At 38.9% G+C, this 19,273-nt stretch overlaps 1 protein-coding gene across 4 annotated transcripts in view; it reads right to left on the minus strand.

Annotated features, from left to right (window-relative positions):
* The window catches only part of DIAPH2 (diaphanous related formin 2), a 169,538-nt gene that overhangs the window by 87,903 nt on the left and 62,362 nt on the right, over positions 1-19,273 (minus strand). For all 4 annotated transcript variants that reach the window (XR_013340783.1, XM_077786470.1, XM_077786469.1 and 1 more), the window contains 2 exons: positions 14,067-14,306; positions 9,236-9,365 (listed from right to left, as the gene is read on the minus strand). Coding sequence is in view for 3 of the 4 variants with exons in the window: in XM_077786470.1 (XP_077642596.1) it covers positions 9,236-9,365; positions 14,067-14,306 (370 nt within the window). In the remaining variant the exon portion in view is untranslated. The remainder of the gene's footprint in view (positions 1-9,235; positions 9,366-14,066; positions 14,307-19,273) is intronic.

Genomic DNA, 19,273 nt, shown 5'->3' on the forward strand with positions numbered 1-19,273 from the left:
TTTCAGGGAAATTCATGTAAATTTCTTCAAACTCTTGCAAGGTTTTAATTTATGAAAGAATAAATTCTACTTGCAGCACAAAGCCATTTCCTTGAAACCATTTCAAAATGCACACCCTGAACAGCCTGTCCCCTGCACTCCTCAAAGACAGAGGCTTGTTCACCTTCCATTTGCTCATCACTCCACAGGAAAATTAGGCATTTAATAGAACTGGTCTCAAAAATGGACATGAAAGGCAGCATTTGGCCTTCAGCAGCAAGGGCTCTTACTGACAATGTCTCCCTGGAGCAGCCATTCCAATATTATTCCACTTAATGTTGCAGCAAGAGAGAACAACCAACTAAATCCAATACATAAATAACTGATGGCAAGGTAGGAACATGAGGCATGTACACAAAATGAGGAAAACATGAAGAAAAGAAAAATCCCAACAGCAAAAGCCACCAGAAAAATAATAATAAAAAAAAAAGCCCTGTGTGTAACTCCCAGGCACTCAAGGATGAGCAAACCCCCGAAAAAAAGGGGAAGCAACCTAAAGGATGCCTGGCCATTTATTTCCTTGTGATAGCAAGGAGAACAGGTTTGCCACATTCCCAAATGAGAACAAATCAGGAGCAGTAAAGAACCCTTTACCCTCACAGCTCTGCAGGACAGTGAGGACTCCCACCCACGGTGGAAAGCAGCATCCAAAAAATGGGAAAGTCTGAGAATTCACATGTCAGTCAAATTTGCTGGCACAGGGAACAGTGAAGACACAGGACAAATGAGCTCAGGAAGGAATGATGTGAATTTTTGGACAGCAGGTTCAGAAGGAAGTCAAAGGTAAGAGGCAGGGATGGAATTTTTAAAGTCTCTGTGAATATGTGCAGATGGGGGGAACCAGCCTGAAGGAACTGCAGTGTTCTCCCCAAACAGCCTAAAATCCCACATAAACCCCAAAACCTAAACATGGACCAATGTTCCAGGCCAAAGAGAGGAAAACACCAGCAGAATTCTCACTTTGTGTCAAATTGTGTCAGTCTGGCCCTCAGTTTAGAAAAGGTTGGCTCGCAGACAGCCCCTGCAGCTCAAAGGTGGAAAGAAATGAAACAACAAATGAAAGAAATGCAACACCTTGAATGTGTGCACCTCAAACCCTGGGGATAAAAGGATTTAAGAGACAAAGAAAAAAGCCAAAAGCAGAAGTTAAACTTGTGTTTCAACTCACTACAGAATCCCTGCAACATACAGAACTAAGACAAGGTGAAGTGATGTGTAATAATGTATTGTCCAGGTTATTCCTGTCAGGGACACAGCAATACAAGCACTTAGATCCATCAGTATTGTCTCTGCACAACTACTGAATGCAGCTCATCTAATCATACATCATTAAATCTTGGACTGATTAAAAGATGATTTTGTATATTATTATTTATAGTAGAAAATCACAGCCACTGAAGAGATGGCACAATATTATTCTGACATAGAAGGGAATAATTTTCTTTACCTTATTATTTTCCTTATATTAATTGCTCCTCTGAAAAAAAAAAAAAAAACATCAAACCAATCCTATCCACTTATTTTGGAGAAAGCAGTTGCACAGTCTGCACGCTAAGGAAGGCTTAGTGTCTGGTGGAGCAGTTTAGTCCCAGAAAAATGCTCCAAGCACTTAATCTCATGCTGATGGCGAGCACTAGCTGCTCCCTGTAGTCAAGCTAAGCATTTTGTATTTACATTAATACAGCAATAGTACCAAAGGTCAGAGTAATCCCTTCTAAAATAAGATTGCATCAGACTGAGAGTCCTCCCCACAACAAGAGGTGAAATGATACATTTTGATTAGCTGCAGTGCCTCTTGCATAAGAAATTTAAATGGTCTCTGATCACGATGCAGAACTGGGATGGCCATGTCCACAGCTGGAAAAAGCTCTGAAGTGAAAGCCAACAACATCAATTACTTCAGTGAGCAAAAGCAAGTCTGTAAGAAGCAAATTAACTCATGGATTTTTAAGTCTAGACAGTATTTGTACCATAACTACATTGTAAGCATACTAATGACTATTTATTTCTTATTGCCCGAGGGCAGATGGAAAGTCTTTCACAAAGGAATGAAAGGCAGTTTGGAGGGAAATGGGTGAGCAAGTAGATAATCTGCAGGAATTACAAGCATTGATTACTCAATTCATACCGAGTAAATTGCTGTTTGTTAAGACATTAAATGTTTAAACACCTCAGGGTCAAAGGGGAAGAACAGCTCCCACCCTACCCAGCTAGAGGAGTCACCATCCTCCTTTTCCAAAAACGGGGAAAGCTTTCTGACACCAAGTCCTGGTGCTTAACACCAAGCCACCATGCAGAGCAGACTTTTTCCCTGACAGGATCTTCAGTTTGCAAGTTTAGGAGTAAGGGCAGGTCTGCCCAAATGGAAATGTTTTGTTTGTATGCTATTACTGTGTGCTGGAATTTGGTCTGAGGAAGCTTCAAAGCAGAATCTTTGACAGATTTCTCATGGATGTGCCTTTGTTGCCCTGATTTTTATAAATGTTAAGTTTCCTTTTACAGTTCTTTTGAAAGTTTTAAAGTTCTTTTAAAAGAAGTTTCCTATGCTTTCTGATGTTTACATATTTCTGCTGGAGTTCTCACCCACTGTCTATGTAAATAATGATTATTTTGCATTCTTCTTTGTGGCAGGAGAGAATTGATGGACTGTTGGTTTGAGCAGTGTGGTTGGAGGTGGCAATTCCATCCTCCAATCTATTGTAAATGCAGGTCAAGCAAATGGGAAGAAATGCTGATGTCTGACTCAATTCAGAAGGCTGAATGATTTCTTTATTATAACTATGCTAAAATACATTAATATACTGCTTAAAGGAGCTACTAGAGCTACAAAATTTACTTGTTCTAACTACCATATCTAACTCCCTCCCAACTCATGACCCTCTCTTGTGAGTCCAGCCCCAGGTGGGTTGGATTGGCCACCAGGCTCAAACAATCCTCACCAAAATCCAACCAAGCAACACCCCAGGGAAACAATTCTCCAAACACATTCCACATGGAAAAACAAGGAGCAGAAATAGAAATTGTTTTCTTTCATTTCTCTCTGTGGAGAGAAATGTGCTGCCACACCAATCCGCCGTCACTTTTGGAATTCTATATATTGTGAGCTCAGCAATACAAATTGCTCTGTTTCTCTTTTGAACTCACCAAGCTTCTGTGCACTCATTCCGTGCCCAGCAGTGCCAAGCTTTGCACCTGGGGCTGGCCTGGGGAGGTGTCCTTGCCCAGCAGAGCTGTGCCTGCTCCCAGCAGCAGGGCAGGGACAGAGCTGTGCTCCCCTTTCCAGGTGCTACAGCAGCTCCACTGCCCTGCCTAAACACAGACACCCTGCACTGCTGGCACTGCCCTGCCCACCTGCAGGGAGGTGGAGACAACTTCCATGGAAAATCCCTTTGTCACAGCCTGGTTTGGAGCTCAGAGGGGGATTCACTCTGTGTGTGCTCTCCCCTGGCAAGAGCAGCCTTTCCCCAGCCTTCCACGTTTACCTCACTGAGCAGACAGCAAACAGTGCCACAGAACAGAACTTCTTTAGCTGAACTGACTTTTCATATTACAGCTACAAATCTTTAAGAACAAGGATGTCCCAGTTTTAGAAGAATAACCAGGAGCACTGAGCTGCAGAGCTCAGCAATCAGCAGTGCTCTCCTGGCAATGAGGGACAGCACCTCCAGAGCTCTCCAGAACCTCACCCCACTTCGATGTTGATTTAATTACAAATGTCTTGCAAGATCTCCAGAGCTGAGCTTATTTTTAAAAGAGATCTTATAATTACAGAATCAGTATGTATTAAACGAGCATGCTGAAGCAGAACTGCTGGCAGGGGTGGAAGAAATTGCAAATGAAGCAGAGGAGACAAGTAAACACCAAGTGAGGAAGGCACAGAGAAGGAGCAGAGCTGCTGTCACACAACCTGCTGCTGATAGGAAAACCCAAAGAGAAATTGGACAACTTCATCCAGCTGAAGCCTGGCCTCCCTGACTGCCTGACCCACTGCCAGAGGTGATAGTAAAAGGGTTTTAAAGTCATGGGGATTTAGGGTTAAAAGGAAAATTAAGCTTAGCAGGCCCTGAGAAAAAATAAATACTCTAGATACATGAAGGTCTTGTACCTTGCTAGAACTGCACCTGTGTATCTAGTACATGATAAATGATATAATTGTTAGATGTGATGATTGTTTAGTAATTAACTATAATTACTGTTTAATGGTAAGAATAATCATTAGAAACTGTGGTCAGGGGCCTAAGAAAGATCACAAGAAACTCATGGTTGAATAAAGTCAATGTACACAATAGAACAATATAAGTTTAATAATTAATATGTAAGTTATATAATGGTAGAATATAAAATATGTTCCGCTCAAAAGTCATGTTGGAGTCAGATTTGGGTCTGGACCCCTGATTCCCAGAGCTCCCAATAAAAGCACCTGCATGGAATCATATCCTGTGATTCTGGGTGTTCCTGAACACAAACAGAGGGGCCACAGCCTTCCTCACAGCCACCAAAGTGCAAATTCCACCCCAGATCAGCAGCAGCAGAAAGAACAAAGTCCCATTTTGTAGCTTTTGCCTCTCTCTGGAGGCTTGTATTAAGGAATTCTAAATGGATTACACAACTTAAGACATTTAAAGCAATCTTCACTTCTGAATTGGTTTAACTACAGCCAGAAATTCTTAAATGCTTTAATTTCTTTAATAAGCAACAGCCCATGAGAGTTATTTGGACTGTTCTTTCATTTTGCCCTTGATACTTACACTTCAGGGAGAGGAGCAGAGCCTTAAAATGCAAGCCATACAGAAAAGCTGTTTAATGGAGATTCCAAACTATAACTTCAAAATGTAGCTCCAGAATGCAGAACAACCACAGCTCTCTACAGCATTTATTACACACAGACAGGGACTAAAAAAAACCCTCACAGCCTTCACAGCCTGGGAGAATTCACTGAGCCATTCTGCAGGGTGTGAGGCAATCCAGAATCTTAGCAAGGCTCCAGAAGGAGCCCTTGGAGAAATTGCTGCTTGGAACTGCAGCACAAGAAGCACCTGTGAGGTTTGTGCCTTCCACCACTCATCTGCCAGATTGGGCAAAATCTGCTTCAGCAATTTCCACTGTGCAAGGTGGAAATGCTGCAGATCTCTTTGCTAAAACCCTTCTTTTTTTTTTTTTTTTTTTTTTTTTGGTGCTGCAACAAACTATAAAACTTTTGTCTGACAGAAAAACGGCTGCTGCTTATAAGCATGTTTTAAATTGCTGCACTTCAAAGTGACAGTGGCACAGGATGTTTTAAAATATTTCCCCCATTCTAAAATGATGCCATTAAATCACAGTGAAGTACCTGTATAAAATCTCCAAATTAATATTTTATTACAGTATTTGTAATAAAAAGTACACACAGATTTGCATTCCCCAGTGTTTCGATTGCTAATGGCCTTTCTAGAGAGGTGCCTCCACCCTCAGAACCATATGCTTGCAAATTAATGAAATGAATTTCAATGTGCAAGTGAGTGACAAATCTGTGCTGGTGATATTGGTATTTTTCAGTCCACTGCACAGACCTAATTCACCCCCACAAGGCACCTTTCACTTGATTTTACTTTCAACACCACTTTGAAAGAACTATCAAGTGGCACACCTTGAGATCAGCAAAGAACTCGGTGTGTTAAATGCTCAAAAAAGCCCTTGTTATTACTGAAAGAGACTAAAAAATACAGATATTTCTATTATATATATCGCCCTTTCCCAGTTAATCTCAATTTTCTGTGACTGCACAGCCCAGTGAGTGCCACTGCTGGCAGACCAAGCAGGTAGCAGGACGTGATATCCAACAGATAAAGACGCAGCTATGGCTTATATTTATGTTTTATTATTTACAGGCACAATGGTTAAATCACAAACTGGGATGTAAAACTGCTCCTCTTAATATCTAAAATTAAGCTGCTGTTATAAAACATGGCTAACTTATTTTAATCATCTTAATTTTGTGTGTTACCCTATTTCAGTTTTATGATTTCTAAGAGGCTTGACACTCAGGTGAGCTTTAACTTTAAAAACAAATTTATTTTCTGAGTCATACTTTTAATCACATGGCTGTCTAGAAATACCTGACTTGTAAGGCACCTTGGTTTTGTTTGGAAATTTGACTGAGGGCCAAAATGGGATGGGAATAACATCCCATAATGAGTGGGATAACAAGTGAAGTGAATGTGCCAATAGAACTGGGTCTGGTTGCAAAGGACAGAAAAAAGGGGGAAAAGAAAAGAAAAGGGGAAAGGGAAAAAAAGGGGGAAAAGGAAAGAAAGGGGGAAAAGGAAATCATGGACATCAAACCATGCACTGCATCACAGCCTTGTGAGTTTTGATTGGTTTTCCTTACACAGTCTGCTTCCAGGAAGAATAAAGTATTTTCCAATGATCTCTAGATAGTTCATCATTTTGACCTTTGCTTGTATCTTCCAGAATAAAACTGTTTCCTAATTTATTTTTACTTTTCATAAAGCTGCAGGTTGATCTTCCATCTTTAAAAAGATCAACTATTTTATTATACCTAATATCAGATTATTGAAGATTTTAGTACATGCATGGGGAGTTCATCTAATCCCATTGACCTTTTCATATTAAAATCCAGTTTTATGCTTTATCTCCTCTTTGTTAAAAGAAAAAAAAAAATCAGTTGTTGTTCAGATGCTGGTTCTTTATTCTTATGTGAAAATTAAGCAGAACATGATTTTTTTTCCTTTACATGGAAGTGAGAATATGAAGCAAGATTGCAAAGAAGTTGCAGATGCCAAGTGCAGCATTTGGAAGGTTATGCACAGTTCAGACTACAAGGCTGCCTCCTGACTAAAAAATACCAGCATCCATCTCAAGTAATGACACTCACCTGCCTGGCTCATAGTTCCTTATTTAAAATTCATGCAGAGATAATATTTGCTGGTAGATTTCTTCCTATTTTATGAATAACCGATGCCAGCATCCTCATATCCAGCCAATTTATTCCAAAAAGAGGCTTCCCACAGGAAAAATAAACCCAACTGTCCATCCCCAAAACCACTGGTTTATAAAGCACCAAACAATAAATAGGAAGTGCAAATCTTCATGCAAAGCACTTCCCCTTCCTACACAGAAAAGCAGCACATGTGACAGAGCAGATGAACATTACAATTAACCAAGCCCCAGAAGCACCATGGGGAGCAGTTGAGGCAACTTGAACAAATCCCATTTCTTTTGCCAAAAATCTGCCTTGCTCCAGAAAGCAAAGAAGGGTTGGAAGAGAAGTTTTGGTCATTAAAAATGAACAGGAATTTCTGCTCTGCTAGAAGCCAGTGCTGTTTATAGGAAATGCAGCTTTTATCTTACAGAATGCAACAAATTTAAGTGCAATAAAATCTTTTTCATATGTATTCTAAGCATCAGAATTATTGGAGGCTATGCTCCCATTAATATGTTTTCTCTGTTTAGGATGCTATAGCTTAACTAAACTTTACTGACTATTCCATTTTAATTCCTCAAGTCAACTTACAGAACATCAGAGGCTTTGAAGCAAACTATAAAAATCTCAAAGCTACAAGGTCAAGTGTCACCCACAGAAGAAAATTCATAAAAGATCATCAAAAGTGCCTGGTAAACCAGAAGACTTTACAAAGAAAGTAAGAAAAAGATGAAAAGTCACCTCCAGAAAAGAATTATCAAGTGGCAGAAAACATTTCTGGCATTTAGATAAGATGCAAAACTGCTACTTGCATAATAAATTAATTAATACGTTAGCCCACAGTATATCCTGAGCTGGAGAGGACTCACAAGGATGACTGAGCCCAGCTCCTGGCCCTGCACAGACACCTAAAAAACCCAAATCAGCCCCATTTTGTCCAGAGGCACTCAGAGAATGATCAGCAGCAAAGTGAGGCAGGGACACGTTTAATCCACATAAATAAAACACAGGTTATGTGCAGGAAAAAAACCAAAAGGTGCATGCAAGGTTTGAGAAGCAGCAAAAAAAAAAAGATAAAAGTCTGAAAAAGACAGACACACAAAAGTGTGAAGAGTGTGAGGTGAAACCATGGCAGAGCTGGGCTGATGGATGAACTTCCCCATCTCCTCGGGGACACGAGAGCTCTGCTCCCAGCAGCCAGGAGAACACAGACTGAGAGCAAACGATGGCCTAATTAATAAAGTATCCAACAGCTAATCACTGCTCTGAAGAGAGACATTGACTGATAACACTGGGGAAAAGGAGACAAAAGTTTCCAGGAGAAAACCTGGACAGGGCTGGTGGAAATGTGCATCCAGCTACTTCTTCCATCTATTCTCCTTCATGTTCTCCTGCTTGCCCAGGTAGTTGTATATATTTATATTTATATTTATATTTATATTTATATTTATATTTATATTTATATTTATATTTATATTTATATTTATATTTATATTTATATTTATATTTTTAATATTGTTATAATGATCTGTTTATATTTATCTTCTGATTAAATGAGCAAATTAAAAGTTTGTGTTATCTTCATCTACCACCTACTTCTGCCTCAGCAGAAAACAGCAACAAGGGTGCCAAGCAGCACAGTCTGTGCCACATGAGAATGTGTCCAACAGATGAGTTCAGCTACCACATGCCCAGCCTGGCCTGCTGGCCAACCAAAAATAATCATTAATTGTGGCCTGTGCAGCACAACTAACCTAGATCTACTCATATGCAGCCTGGGATTTTTCCAGAGCAAGCTGTTTATTTGCCTAAATAATAAATATTCATATTTATTACATATAATTTTGTGTTTTATACCATATTTCTATATTTTATACATAAATATATTTATTTGTATAAATAATAACAAATTAATAGCACAGCTATTTGCTATTCTCTCCCAGGTGTGGAAATGAGGAAGGCTCCTTGCACACTCAGAGCTCACTCTTCAGAGGTTTGATGGGACACTCAACACCACCCCTGCACTGCTGGCACAAAGCACCTCACTGAAATAAACTGGATTATTTTCACAGCCTACTACAGAAGAAGACGAGTTGCTCTATTACTGTTTTTCCCTCCTGACTTCCCAGCTCAATAAATACCAGAAAAGCAGAATCCATGTGGATTATCAGTGCTTGCAGGTTACATAATCCCACAATCCCAGATGAAATGCTGCAAGTATTTCATGTCAAAGCAAACAGCTGCTGTCTTTAGGTGCTTGGTGTGTTTGCTTACCTTTGCTTGCACTCTCAACGTGCTGCAGTTCATCTGGGAATTTTAAGATGTCCCGGTAATTCTCCTCACAGATTTCTGCCAGAAAATGCAGCAGGGTGGTTTTCTGATCTGATGATTTTGTATCTCGAATCTAAAAAGTGAACACGGGAGAAAACAAAAAGGAAAAAAAAAAATTTCTTAAAATATTTCAATAATGGGTTGCCTGCAAATAAACAGATTATTTTAAAATGAAATTTCTAGAATTCCTCATAATTTAGGACTACATAAGAAATCTACCCGATTTCATCTTTTAAGAAAGAATGATTAATTTTGATGAGAACAAGATCTCAAGACAACCCATAAAGTTCTGAGATTTTAGCACTGCCAGTTCAGAATCCCCCAGGTAAAAACCAGCTGTGCACAGAGATTCAACAGAACTGAAATTAGAGCATTCCTTCAGTGCCATAAATGCCAAATCTCCACAGGAATCCCTGAAATGCTGCATAGCTGGACACTATGCTAACAGCCAGAATTTGCATTTTGACCAAACTAAAGGATCTCTTTGTTTTAAATCAACTCTTTTTTCTTGGAGCGAAATCTAAACCACGCTGTGTTAGGCTAAAGACTTGGAGACCAATTCTATAGAGATACACAAAATAAATGCACCCTGCCTTACCAGAATAGAGAATAACAAAAAAGTAAAGGTAATCCTGGCTGCTGCTAAAGGAAATGTAATGTATCAGCTGCATTCGTGAAAAGCTGCAGGAAAACTCTGCACAATGGGAAGTTACAGGTAAATGAATATTTTTGCTGTTCTTTTGACTGCAAGGCATTTTTAGTGGCCTGAAACAATTCAGTATTCCTGGAAGTGATAAGGCTCTGTTCTCCATTAGCCTGAATGCATGAACTGCTGAAATGAGTGTTTTTAGTTAAAAAAAAATTAAAATAAAACTCTTGAACTAGTTGTTGAATATAGGACCAGTGGCAAATTTCCAATAACTTTATGGCTAAGTCCCATGGCACGGTGCACGTGTCTACACAACATCATGAATTTAAGAGAATGAGAGAAGAAATTTAAGACCAAATTTCTGAGTCTGCCCATTTTTGTGCAGATGTGAAGAAGGGATGTGTGAGCTGATGGCAGATCTAGCAGGAGCAGTGATTCCCTCTTATTCACAAAGGCAGAGCAGGTGCATGTAAGAGTTTGAGAGGAGCACTCTTCACTTGACAGAGAATTAGTAATGCATCTGCAAAGAATTGTTTTAACAGAATTTTACTCATCTAGCACAGTTCTTACACAGAAGTAAGCTACAACATACACAACAAATGAAATAAAGGATTTATTTAAGAAGAATACATAATGCGTGTGTAAAATCTCCTATTTGTTTTCTCATTCTCTAAATCACTTGAAGTTCTAATTCTATAATCCTCATGACAGGCTTGCCATCGATGTTCAATTTAATAGAGGCCTTTCAGCTTTAAGGATTACCCTGTTAGGAATAAATGAGTGCAGTGGAAAAACAGGCTTTTAAAAATATAAGGTATTTAGGCAATTAAGAAAGCAATTTAATTCATACCAATTCAGCGATTAAAGACTAAACAATGTTCAGTAATGGTATGAAGTTAAAGGGCTTTAATGTGTTACATACACAGAAGTTCTTCTGACTTGAAAAAACAGTAGATTTACTGGCTAAACATCTGCATGGAAAAAAGAAATTGCATTTCAATTTGCCTGTGAACAACAGTAGTGGGATTTGCAGTCTTTGATCTCTCTGACATCATCAAGTGGATAAAGTACTTTTTTTCTAAATGGACGAAATTATTTTGCTTTCAAATTACAACAGGAACATGTTTTGCCACCAAGAGCAACATCAGAACAAGAGTCAGCATTAGCACCTTGTAGTAAACATGTATTTAGATCTTGAACAAATGTATCAAATTCATGTATTTGGCCCAATCATAAACAAGTCTCTGCTATATTAATCTTTAACACAATGGATGCAGATAGGCCTCCTTGATATTTAGAATCAATATCTGTACTTTAAAAATCAAATCCTAAGCCCACTTGTGTAATGAAACATAAGATAGGTGTCGTTTGAGTGTAGTTTAGCATATAATATTTAAATATAAAAATAGAAAAGGAAGGTAAGAACTGGGCAGGTGGCAGCTTGGTTGTTTCTGTATTCACACCCTGCACTTGTATTCAACATATACTCATATTCAATATATGCTCATATTCAGTAACACACCCATTATTTTTTTTTTTTTTGCATATAAATGCAATACTTTTTATGCTCAGCTTTTTACTTGCAGTAATTTTGCCCAATAGATATAACATTTCTTGACTTGTAAAGAACCTAATGGCTTAGCCTGATTTCTGCTGTTCTACACACTCCAGCCAAGTGGATGAAAAGCAAAAAGAGCCTATTAAGTTGTGCTTACAAGACCAGGAGCTGGACTTTGATGAACCTCGTGGGTCCTTCCAACTCAGAATATTCTATCATTCTATGATTCAGGATAAATTTTTAACACTGTGGTGTTCAAATTTTAAAATACAGGTTTTGAGTCTATCGCCTTTCTTTGCCCGAGAGACAGAATTTGGAAATAAATTCAGTTTAAAAATAAATGAAATAAATTGCCAGATCAGTGTGGGCTACAGAAAGCAGCTCCAGCTGAATGCTGAAGCATTAATTTGAGGGTCAAAAGCACGAGATCCATTGCTTGGGAAAGGATTAAAGCAAGGTACACAGCACAACCACTCAAACCCAGGGAGACAGAGTAAGGTGTTTAATTCTGTAAGCCAGGAAAACACCACCAAAACAAAACTCTCCCTTGGCACAGAGTAAAGCATTTAACCCATGCCAATCACACCATAACCCAGTGCCAGCATGGGGCTGGGTTCTCCCAGGTGCTTGTGGATGCAGCTCTCAGGTGTGAGGGTTAAACTGGCAGCCAACGCAAGGAAAAATTTATGTACGAACCATCACTGGAGTGACACTTTATTATAGCTATAAAAAGGCTCTCTATTGATTTTTATGAGATTATAGACCTTCTCCTATGCTAGAAATCTTTCCCCCTTCCCAGAACAAGGGCTGCTGGACAATAAATGTCCCCTCATCAGTAATGCTCAGAGTGGATAAACAGCTTGTCTTGTTCTATTTGCACGATGGACAAAAAGCAACGTAGCACCACTTAACAGAAGAACACACATTGATCCAGCCAGAAAGCTGCAAAAGCTTCACTGGGACTGAGCTCCTGGTCCTCACCTGAATCCAGCACCACAGCACCAGCAGCTGTACCTGCACATCCCAAAAACAAACCTCTTCCCTTTCAGTTCCACTCGCACAGAGCAGAATTTGGGAACTCCTGCTGCACTGGGGGTTCAAAAAGCAGCTGGATCCTCTGGACGTATCAAACAGCAAACTTCACCTTTAGTGGATTACTGCAGCACCTCCCTCAGCCTGAGCACTTTTCCTGCTGTATTTCTATTTTCACTGAGCATTCCATGCTCGGGCAGTGAAGATGCTCTGGTGCAGGCACAGGAAGAGCTGCTCTCCCTGGCCGGTCATGATACATCCCAGGAATTCTGATATTGATGTCTCTTATTTGAACAAAACCAAGTTCTCTGCCTTCTGCCAAAGGCTGTTTACCTCTACAACCAAAGGTTGTAGGTAATTTCTGTCTTAAATAACATAATGCACTGCAATATAAAATCCAGAGATAATCTGTTTTTAAGGATTTGCAATTACTCCTCAGTCATTAGTCTTCTACCTCAGTCCATGCAGGAAGGAGTTGTGCTTTATTTTATCATGTTTAAATAAAAGTTTTATCCAAAACAGATCTCAGATCTCAGATCTGAGTAATTTATTACTCAGATCTCAGTAATAAAATTATTTTCCAAAACCAAATATTTATCCCAGATCAATACTTGCCTTTTTTCTTCTTTTTTTTTTTTTTTCAGAGTGGATAATGTAAGTACTACATCCAGTAAACAGACAATTAATTTTAAGATTGCTCAAGAAACAAGCAAAAAGAAAAAAAAAATCAATACAAAACTCTGGTTGCATTGAAAAATGAATTCATCACATTAGGATTACTCATCATCAAGTGTGTGTATTTTGCACATAGATGTGTGCACACAGACATCTTCCACCTCCCTGACAGCTGACTCAAAAAAATAATAAAATTCTATTATCATGGGCAGAAAGTCCACTACATGATAGTCACTGGTCTAAAAAAGGAGTTATTATAACTAGATAACTATAGTTATAACTATATAGCTATAAAAGGAGTTATTATAACAAAATGCAAAGTAAAGGCTCCCAAATTCTACTAGACAAGCTTGAAAGCTGAAATATATTCCTCAGGAGCAAAAAAATAAAGATTCCTTCAAATTACCCAAGGAATGTCGGGAGTGCTCCCTGTGTACTTCCTGCCCATGACCAAACACAGAGGTGCAGTCAGTTTGATGAGCTAGCAAAGCATTTTGTTGAGATACATTTTGTTTGAATATGTCCATAGGTAAAGCAATTGCAAAAGCAATAGGTGTCTTAGGTTGAATTACCATTGGGGCTTTAAGTGGCAGAGCTACAACCATTAGCTGCTCATTGCAGTTTACTGAAATGACAGCTGGAAAAATCAATAGTCCAAGACTCGTATTGTTGTCTTTACCTATGATTAAAAATTCTTGTCTTTGTCGTGATTCGTTAATCAGACCTGTAGGTATAGATTCACGACAGAAATTTTTCAAAAACCATATGAACTGTGCACATGGCACGTCAGTGAGTGACGCTTGCCCGGCTTTGGGCGCTTCCTCCCGAGCGCCGAGTTTCACCTGAGGGTCGCAGCTTACCTTGCACAGAAAGCTGATGTTGAAGCCCAGAGACTGAGCGTTCCTGGAGCCAGAGTTCATGTAGTTGCCCAGGAACAGCACCAGCTCCAGGAGCTTGCTGAAGCTCTCGCTCTTCTTGAGCTCCTCGCAGGCCAGGGTCACGGCCATGATGTCGGGTTTGATGTTGTTGACGTGCTCCTCGAACATCAGCCGGAACAGGATCCCGTTGAGGCGCGCGCGCAGCATCTTCACCGAGCTCATCTGCAAGGGCACAGCAAACACAGCCCACCAAAGGCTGAGCCTCAGGAAAGCTCACGTGCAAAAGCCCTGGCTTGTGCTGTGCAGCCAGCAAGCCCCAGCTCCTGTGTGTTTTCACTGCCCGCCTTGCATTTCCCAGGATCCCTGCACCGCTGTGCTTCAGGCACTTGGCCAACGACAGCACGGCACTCTTTGCTTCCTGCTCCGATTGAAACGGACATTTTAAGGAATTTAGAGATTTTAGAGGAGCTAAGATTTTAGTTAGAAATAACCCTTACTAGAGTTAATTAAAATAAATGAGTAAACCTTGATGAAGTTAAGAGTTGGTAGTTAACTAATAATTGATTGCTTGTCAGCACAGTGTTTAATTAGCTGGGTTTATAATGAAGAATACACAAACTAACAAACAGCTTTTAGGAAAATCAGACAATTGTGACCTCCTCTGTTCTGAAACCAACTGAAGACAAGGAATGGGAGTTCTACCAAGAGTTCATTTGTCATATTTGCATTGAAAAGGTAGAAAGGTCGGAACGAGGAAGACTTCATTGACTTCCTCATTTTGGGACCCCTCCCCATGGAAGGGACACCGACCCATTCCAAGGGACAAACCACGCATGCTGAATGGCTTTGGGAGTGATTGGCATAGGAAGTGAGGAATGGGATGTACCAAAATGATCAATATGGATTGGTATTTTGGGTATTCAATACTTGTATGGATAAAAGGACTCTGTAATCACCTGGAAGTTGCAGTGTGGATTTGGGAGCGATCCCACACACAATAAACACACACTTTCTAACTTTAAACTGTTAGAGAGTAGAGAGGTTTTGTCCGTCACAGTTGGATATCGGTACTAGATCAATATCCATATTTTTTAATAAATCATGATAACAGAAACTTAGCCAAAGACAGCACAGCACTCATTCATTCCTGATAAAAAGATGGGACATTATAAATCCTGACCTTGCAACATGCCAAATGACAGAGATACTGAAAATATTCCACAATGCTGATTCATTAATTTAAATCCCCAAGACCAAATTCACTAGGCTAGGTAACAAAATATGGCTGTGTCTGTCGTATTTTGCACGAGTGATCAGAGTTATTTCCTCCCACTTAGCACACCATAATTCACAAGAGGGATTTAAATTAGTAAAAAAAGATGTACTGAGCATTGTTAAACAACTTGAAATTAATTTAATTGCAAGAAGGGTTATGTTGCAAATCTATCTCATTTTACTTAGCCGAATACAGGAAGATTTCTTCCCCAATGTATTCACCATCAGGGGTGTTCCTGAAGCACTTAGCCAGAAAAGCTTTGCTATGTGGCAAATCACAGATCTTGACCAGCAAAAGATTTTGATGTGCTCCTGTCTCTGTTGGCCAAAATTTGGCCATGGTCCTTTAAAGAACCACGATTTTTCTAGCAGTGCTATCTCCCAACAGCTACCAGAAGCAGCAGCAATAACTTTCACAGGAAGGACTTGAGTGGCCTGAATAATAATGAATTCTTTCTAAAATGAACATAAACATGAAGGCGCTCCAGATGGTCTCAAACAATTCCTATGATCAGGCTGGAACAAGGAAAAGGAAAGGATCAGAAAAGAAGCATTTCAGCAGAACTAGTGATCTTTTTTTATAAATCTCCATTGTCACAAATTTCGCTCTGAGCCTCTATAAGCCAAAATCATTGAAAGTCTTGAAACATTATTCTTCTAATCATCCTGCATTTCAGAAATATCATACTGAAAACATCTGCCTTGAAAGGACCTACTTACACTAATCTGCAGTAGATGGAAATTAAAATTAATCACATAATTTGCTTTAACTTTTGTAGAACAATCTCCAATTGCTGTTTTTACTCAAAATGGCACAGAAAAAAATTGTCGAAAGCTTTAGATCCCAAAACCAGAGTGCAACAAAACATATACAAGCCCACAGGAGAGTGAGACATAAACATTTGTGAAGAATAATCCTTAAACTTCAGAGAGGTGTCCTTTCTTTAATACTGTGTAGTGTCATGGAACACTGATCATTTATTAGCTTTTGACCACCAACCCAGCAGTAAGTTTTAATTCCATTCCCTGACCTACATAATATTTTTAAACTATCTTGATAATTTCCTAAGAGCTGTTTCATGTGGATTGTTTCCTTAAAACGAGAACATTTTTATACACATAAAAATGTGTATATTCTATTGTATATTCTGTGTATTTTATACACATAAAAATGTGTATAGTCTACTGTATATCCTACTGATGCCCTTTAGGGGCAGTAGGAGATGGCCACAAATGCCATTTTAGTTCCTCCTGCCCCACCTGCCCCAATTTCCCCTTTTGTGGGCCTGTTCCTAAATCCACGTGTTCAGTGGCAGAGAAAGAGGGGTCACAATCTGAACTTGGAGCAATCTCCTAGAATCAGGTAAGGAGCAAAGCCTACATTCACTTGGAAAGCTCAAATTCTTTATGGCTCTAAATAAAATTAGTGTCAAAAGCGTGTAAGAAATGAAACATTACAACAGCAAGCACTGGCTTCCCCTGCAAGCAGTTAAAGAGGCAAGAAAATGGATATTTCTTTTCCAGCTGACTGTCAGTGATGGGCTGCATGTCATTATTTCCCCTTCTGGGCTCTCATAAAAGTCTTGTCTGAACTCTCTACCTAATCAAGTTCTTTATTCAGTTCTTTATGCTTTATTATCATCATTCAATTCTCAAGTCCTGTATTAAAACGAGGATCAAAGGCTATTGGAGAAAGGCAAAAAGCACAATTAAATTTGCCTCACTTCCTGAGAAAAAGCTGACATTCTTCTAATAAAAATTTGTCAACTTACTAAGGCAACTTAGCCTCTTACCTGTGTTATATTAAAGTTTTCTTTTTTTTCCCTGAAAACGTTCTAGGAAGATTAATTCTGCAGCAGCTCACAAAATTACAATGAGGCCAAACAAGCAGCCAATAAATTCAATTTAAAAGACTGAATGACTGTAAACCAATGGAGGTGCAATAAACTTGCACAATTCTCCCCACTTTGTCTGCCCCCCAGCCAGGACTGCTCATGACAGGGTTACACAGGAAAAAAGGGTCACAGGATATGCAAGTTTATACAACTCCTCAGTCAAATTTATGCTTTTGTCACAGTAAAAATGTTCAGCTGGCACTGAAGTGGAAATGCAGTTCCTTACTGGAGCTGCAGCTGTTCCCATATCACAAATTAACTCTGGAGCACAAGGTTTATGTGTAGAGCTCAGGTAAAACACTGCCTAGCTGAGGCACTTACAGAGCTGATTAGTGAATCTATTTTTCTTGCCCTACTTCAACATCAATGCAAACTTTCCTTCATAGGAAGTTGTGGTGCCTTTTTTGATCCCAGGATGTAACTTCAAAAAGTTCCAATAACTAATTAGAATGTATAATTGATTTTAACATTTCATCTAAATGAAAATGCAGTTCCAAATTTCATTTACATATCAGCTGAATTTTAAGTTAATTGGTTCCTTCAAATAAGTTAATCTTTTACTAAGTATGGCTTTTCTACATGAATTTTAAGTAACTTATTCCAACCTTTATTAAATTTGATGGGCAAAGTGATTATCCAATTAACATATCTTAATAATTAACACACCTAAACCTACATAAAAATAAGGAGACACATTTTAAATATTATTTAAGGTAGTCTGTCTTCTATTCCTAAAGCCAAGGTTAAGAAGATTATTAATGAGAAGCTCCAAAATTAATTTGACACATTGGAAAAAAGAACTTCAGTCAAGAATTTAAGTTCAGCTGCATTTCTTCCACTTTAATGGCCAGTTCCATGATATCATAATCAGAAACAAAGTCAGCATTTTAGCACCAGTAATGCAGTTAGAGGCCTCTAGAAATAAGACAGAAGCAGGACCCATAAGGCAAAGCACTGGTTTTTATTAAAGCAGATGGCAAAGCTGAATAAGCAAACAAGCTCCAGGAAACTTGGTTCCTTCGTAAGGCAAACAGCACCATTTGGAGATGTTTGATTAAGCAGTTTTCGCTAATTAATGTTGCATTAAATACTTGGAAACTCTCTCAACTTCCTCTAGTCAGTGTTTCCTCAGGAACACCAATCTGTGGAGCAGTGCCCACACTGGGACTGCTGGAAATAAAGGAACTTGGGTGGCTTTTAACTGACCAGAGGAAAAGGCCAATTCCTGCAGTTCCACTTTGGTTTTGCACTGACCAGAGGAAAAGGCCAGGATTCCTCCAGTTCCACTTTGGTTTGACCTCCACCTTGCCTGCTTCCACTGAGCATTTCCCTTCAACACACTCCAGATATCCTCCCTGCACAAAACCCAAGGAATTTCTCACTTTGACAAAAATTTCTCACTTCTGTCCCCCTAGGTATGGCCATAAATAGATGTAAATATAAGATAATATATAATATATGCATATATCATGATACACATATTCATAGATAAGTTTTTTTTCATCTGTCTAAAGCCATAATATACATGTTTATATTTTAAATATATGTGTGCTACTATTGCTTCAAAGAAAGCAGCAAATATGTATTTATAGAGATTTTTAGCTTGTTACTGATCAATAAATGGCAGTGTTTTACTTCTTGCAGCAAAATTAAGTAATGTATCCTACTTCTACCAAAATTCCTCATATTTGTTTGGAAATAAAAGACTTTTTGAACTTTATGCCATTTATTTAAAAAAAAAAATCAATAGGCTAGAGTTTTTCAAAAGAAGCCATTGATATCTTTAATTTTCTAAATCCTCTCCAAAAAAATCTCATTAGGACAAATCATACTCTGTTACTTCCCCAACTGAAAAATAATTAAAAAAAAAAAAAACACTCAAAAGGCGCTTCTGAAGCCAAATTATGCTCAAATCAGAGCTTTTTAGTAAGAAAGTCTTTTAAGAGGCCCCTATTTCTGTTTTAATGCATTTTAATGTACATAATACCTTAAAAATCCAGCAAGAGCAACTGTAGCTCC

Source organism: Lonchura striata, chromosome 14 (assembly GCF_046129695.1).
Source record: "Lonchura striata isolate bLonStr1 chromosome 14, bLonStr1.mat, whole genome shotgun sequence".
Lineage (NCBI taxonomy): Eukaryota > Metazoa > Chordata > Aves > Passeriformes > Estrildidae > Lonchura > Lonchura striata.